This window comes from Eulemur rufifrons, chromosome 2 (assembly GCF_041146395.1).
Source record: "Eulemur rufifrons isolate Redbay chromosome 2, OSU_ERuf_1, whole genome shotgun sequence".
NCBI classification, from domain to species: Eukaryota; Metazoa; Chordata; class Mammalia; order Primates; family Lemuridae; genus Eulemur; species Eulemur rufifrons.
The window spans coordinates 69,695,586-69,701,091 of NC_090984.1; the positions used below are offsets into that span (position 1 = coordinate 69,695,586).

General features: G+C 40.4%; 1 protein-coding gene across 1 annotated transcript; it reads right to left on the reverse strand.

The window, feature by feature from the left end:
• Window positions 1-992: 992 nt before the first annotated feature.
• CFL2 (cofilin 2) lies at window positions 993-4,829 on the reverse strand. The gene is made up of 4 exons (XM_069464188.1): window positions 4,698-4,829; window positions 3,377-3,684; window positions 3,183-3,259; window positions 993-3,098 (listed from the first exon to the last, which is right to left on the reverse strand). The coding sequence occupies exons 1-4, from the start codon at window positions 4,698-4,700 to the stop codon at window positions 2,986-2,988; spliced, it is 501 nt and encodes a 166-aa protein (XP_069320289.1). The 5' UTR covers window positions 4,701-4,829; the 3' UTR covers window positions 993-2,985.
• Between the last annotated feature and the right edge of the window lie 677 nt (window positions 4,830-5,506).

A 5,506-nucleotide genomic window follows, 5' to 3' on the forward strand; every position in this document is an offset into this window, starting at 1 on the left:
TGAATATTCATGTTGTTTTGCATCTGCAGCTACTATTAAATTTGCAAGCAAAAATAGGACCCATGAAGAGCAGAACAAGATTGTTTTTTCAGTGTGGCAAACCTAATGAAAAGTACTCTCAACCCCTCAATGATTTACCATTGCTGAGATTATTGCTTAGTAAGAAAATACTTTTAAAAGAATTTTCTCCCAAATCTCATTTGCCAGATTCCATAAATTAGCTGCTACAAAATTTGTATATCAGAGTAACTCAAACCTAGTAAGAGGCTTTTCTTCCAATCTACTAAAAACGTACATTAAATACACAATGCTGGCCACACTATTTTAGATAATGACGGAAAACAACAGCTGACAGCCAGTTTGGGACAAATGCCACTGTTCCCATTTGTCTGAAAATACTAACATTAATTGCTGTAACACTTAGTTTTCAAAGAAAATTAGTATTGCTAAATGAGAAAGTACATTAACAAAATCCTGAAAAACAGACTAAAGATAATGGTGCCTCTTTGATCTGCAATGTCAATTTTAAAACTTTCAATGTCCCAAAGTATAAGTAAACACATCTCAACAGCTTTAAATATTTTCACATATTTTATTTTTTAAACTTATAATTTTGCAAGCTAGCAGTAAAATATTGCCTTCAATATTTTACTAATTAGCACCGTACACCTTTTAAAGCTAACTGGAACATTGTTTCACTGTAAATGATTGTAAAATAAAATGATAATTTCAAATGCCAAATTAGTCTCAAACAACACATGAACCATTATTATCATTTTTTTGGCTCTATGCACAAAGATGTACTTCAAAGATGAACTTAACTATATTGTCAGTTTTGTCAGTCTAACAAATCAAAGTATCATAGTTCAAAGTATTTAATCTCTGATACTATTATATAAAGAGGCATATGAGGAAGCTGAGGAATCAGCTATAAAAACAAAAATTACTACATAACTGATTTATAGTCCCGTATTTTTTTAAAATAATTAGAAAATAACTCAACAAAAAATTTCATGGTGCAAATATCATTTGCACATATGGTTTAGTATACATCAGTATTCTCCACTTTGCTCATTAGAGTTTGGCCTTACCAAAAAGTCATTGAAATGTCCAGAATAACTCACAGGGACAGCTGTAAGCCTGAAATAAAATTGCTCAGTACAAAAGGATCCCAAACCATTCATATAATTTTAAATGGAAGCCTAGACATTTAAGTCCTATTTTTAATGTTCTCATCTGAAAAATCTTTGAAAAATACGGAAAAAAATCTAATCAAACTCAAATTACTTCCACATATTTAAAAAAAAACTTTTAAGGGATATTTTCATTTCCTGTTTTCTGATAAAAGCATTCTTCAGAGCTATGGGGTTAAGTTCTGAGCTACGACTGACTGCTTACTAGCATGCCTGTTTTGCATACCAGTAGAATCAAGTCCAGTTTTGCCATTTGTGGATAACTATGACAAGATACAAAAGCATGTGTTTGCCATAAATAGCTCTGGCTAACAGCAAACCGCTCACACTGAGCAGATCAAATTCTCTATAAGGAGAGCAGTCTGGACCACAGCCAAATCCTACTAGTAATGTTTAAGACTGCTATATCAATTCCTTATTCCAATTTAATTTGCAAAATATATTAAGAAATAGTAGCTGAAATGAACATTCTTAAACATCAGAAGTATCATTAAACTTTTGAAGGACATTTTATAAATTATTTTCCTTATGACCAAATAAGCAGTAAGAGCTTCCTGTTTCTACTACACAACTACTTAGAAATGTAAATGTGAATAAAAAAATAACTATGCTAATTTATCCAGAGAACAAATCAGATACTAGAGAGTATTTATGTCAAAGTGCAAAAAATAATTTCTGATTTCTGTATTAACACATAAGGAAATAAATAATGTTTATAAAAGTACCACTCTTTAACAATGGTATTTTATGTTAGTTGGCTTTAGAATAGAATATTTTTAAAAGCAAACAAATCCAACAAATCTGGAAAATATTGTGCATGAATGTTGTACAAAAAAATTCACAAATGACCAGTGCAGAGATCAATAATAGCTGTTCACCCTAGAAGTTGTTTCACATAACATCTGCAAAATTTCCAAGGAAAACAAGGCAACATTCTGTAATATGCCACAATTTTTATTGCAACGTGGCCATTTTTGTGAGGGTGGGGAGTCTGATCTCAAAACAATGTTCCATTTAAGGCTCTTTTACACAGAAATTGCCATCATGACTGATATTCAAAATATCTTTAGTGTTGCAGGATTCACATGGTAAACATAAAACTCCTATACTTACTCAGTAGTGTACACTCAACAGAAAACAAAAAGGCATTAATAACAGCTATTTCTTTTAAGATATGCAGGTAACAGGAATGAACACTGAGGTACTAGGATAAACTGATGACACAGTTGACGAAACCTAATTGGCATTCCTTTTGGAAGATTAAACTTGTTACAAAAAAGTGCTTTTAATGCATAGTGTTATATCCGTGCTGCCATGTCACAAAAATAGGCTTGCCAAGGCAGGTGAGGTGTATCAATGCTTGAGCCTCACAGACTGCAATCAAGTGCAACTTTAAATAATACTGAAAAAAGTTTACCATCTGACCAGTGGATAATATTTTCAAGGCATTCAATTAGCTTACCCTTTGCAGTATTCTAAGCTATTCACATTGACAAACACATTCATTGTAGTGCTTGCTGTAGTGGAGGCATATAACCGGTTGTTTTGGCTAAAATATAACAAGAAGGCATTCCTTAGGATCTACATAAAAGTAGCAGTATTAAACAGTCTAATGGCAATCACTGATAGGCTGCTTAAATGAATGATATCTCCTTCATTCACTGTGTTGGAAGGGCCCAGTGGAAAGGGGAATAAAACAAACAAACAAAAAACCCAAAACCTAATACTATTCCGAGGACTGAGCTGGAGAAATGGAAGCTCCGTAAGATCCAGGTGGCACTTGACTGTCATTTTATAATGGTTTTCCTTCAAGTGAAACTACTACATTGCCTCCCAATTTCTCTCCAAGTGTCGAACGGTCCTTAATATCATCCAAGCCATTTACTTGCCACTCATGTTTAATACCTAAAAGAAAAGTAAAAACATTAACCCATTACACTATTATCAAGAAAGAGTAATTTCTCTGCACAAAATATTCAATGTTTGTACCTGTAAATTTCTTTTTAATGGCATCTTTAGAGCTAGCATAAATCATCTTGCTTTTTAAAGGTGCACTTTCAGGAGCCCTACAGAAAAAAAAACAATTGTTGAATCCCATTTATAAGAAAAACAAAGGTATGACTGACTATGATAATAACAATCCTTGCATTTTAAAAGTACTTTTTTCTTTTGTTTTTACACACCAGAATATAAATACTAGGTCTTCTTTCTTAGACTCTTTTGTTTCGTATGTGGCATCGTACAAAGCATATCGGCAATCATTCAGAGGTAGCAACTTCACAAAAGATGTGTAGGGGTCCTCTACAGTATCACCAATGTCACCCACCAAGATCTGCTTTGCTTCCTCTACAATTATTTGTCTTTTGTCATCGCTTAAACAGAAGAGAACTGCCTTCTTTCTTTTTTTGATCTCCTCTTGTGTAGAAGATTTCCTTACTTTCATATCATTAAAAACTTTGATGACTTCATCATTCACTGTAACTCCAGAAGCCTGAAAATAAACAAAGAACAGTAATTCAGAACACATATTTTAATCAAAATTACTGTTTACTTATAGAGGATTCACTGGACGTCAAAAATTGCACCGTACCATGCAAGAAGTACAATCAGATTTGTCACATTTTAAAAATCAGTGGATTTTTAGAATCGAAGGATTCTAACTCGTCCTGCCATTCATCCTTCTTAAAGAGGTTTGGACGTAGAAGCGAATGGAAAGGTAGAGCGAAAGGGACAAATACAAGTTGTCCCATCCCTGAAATGTTTCCTATTTCACTGGGTGATGTCAGAGCTTCAGGAGCAGCAGCAAAAATACCTTCTGTATTGTGTCAACGCTGCGGGCCTTAAAAAAAACACTTTTGGATTTCAGTTAATGCTTCTACTATTTTTTTCTTTAAAGTCATCCTGGCCACTGACGTTTCCTCATAAGGAAAGAGAATCAAGTGTAAACTCCAAACCGCCCACGGCTACAACATAATCGCCCCACAGCTCAAATGCAGACGCTTCAAAACTAACCGGTCGCGTATAAAAGCTTTTTACCCCAAGGAAGCACGTGAAAAAGAGTTTTCCCACCTTCTGAATCTCCCCGTAAGGGTTTTATTATAGGCCATCCAGACCCTGACCCAAAGCCTTCAGAGCACGTATCGATTTTAGAGCGCGTGTGTTAAGTAAAATTAGGAAGCGAAGGGCGAATGCGGCGCGCGCAGGGCTGCACCTTGCGGACCCTCCCGCGCCCCCGGCCGCCCGGCCACGACCCCAAACCCGCCCCAGCACCCGGGCCCTCCCAGCCCCCAGAAATCCCCAAGAGCGGCAGGGCCGGGCCTGACGGCGGGAGGGCAGGCCGGTCGGCCGGAGAGAGCAGCGGGGCCACAGCGTCTAAGCGCCCACCTCGGAGGCCAAAATCAGGTTAAAATGGCGGCCTCACTCCCAGGGCCGTGGGGGCCGCGCAGGGGGCTTTTCTCGTCGCGCCCCGGCCTCCCGGCCTCCTGGCCGGCGCGCCCGCCTTACCATAGTGTCCGCGGCTGTGGCTGCGGCGGCGGCTCGAGCTCCGGCTCTGTGGCACTGGGAGGAGAAGAGGGAGGGGCGGGCAGGCGGGCAGCGGCGAGTGGGGGCACGCCGGCAGCTGCAGCCCGAGGTAGGCGGCGGGGCTCGGCGGGCCGCAGGCGGCGGGCGGGGCGGTCACGTGGGCACGCCGGGTCCCCCGCCGGCGCCGCCCCGCTCCCGGCCCCGGCCCCCCGCCCGCTCGCGTCCTCCGCCTGACCCCGGAGCGCGAGCCCTGCAGGCCGGGGCGGCGGCGCAGCGGCCGTGAAGCCCGGGGGCCCAGCCGGGCCGCTTCTGGCCCATGGGCATCACCCATCAGCCGGCCGGAGAAAGCGCTGGGTTCCCGGAGGGGCGTTTCCACGCTGCCCTGCTCCCGGGGTTCGGTGCGTGTGCGGGGAATTTTTTCCACTGATAGGGGCTGGATTTCAACGTTGTGAGGCTTTTTTTTTTTTTTTTTTTTTTTTGGAAAACCGTAAATCTGCATGAATTAATTGTTTAGATTTCTTTCCTTCAATTAAATGAGAATACCATAAGGGATCCGCTCCCCCCCCCCATAAGTAGAATTGGTAAATCACTTTTCTAGAGTGTGTAGTTGAAATTATAATGATAGAGAAAAATTAGGTGGTAACATTTCTTGGTAATATCCTTTTGTACTTCATAGGAAATGGACTGTACTCTCCGTTAGTGTACTGTCTCTTCATGAAGCCCCAGCTATAGCAGCTGACATCAAATAAGCCCACCCAACCGCTTCTAGCAAAGCCCATTCACTGAGCCAA

Bases quoted from the DNA above. Each gene is read 5' to 3' on its own strand.
- CFL2 (XM_069464188.1), bottom strand. The intron at 3,260-3,376 runs GTGTGTAAAAAC...TTTTTTCTGTAG, and splicing joins GACCTAGTATTTATATTCTG to GGCTCCTGAAAGTGCACCTT. The intron at 3,099-3,182 runs GTACAAACATTG...CTTTTCTTTTAG, and splicing joins CATTAAAAAGAAATTTACAG to GTATTAAACATGAGTGGCAA.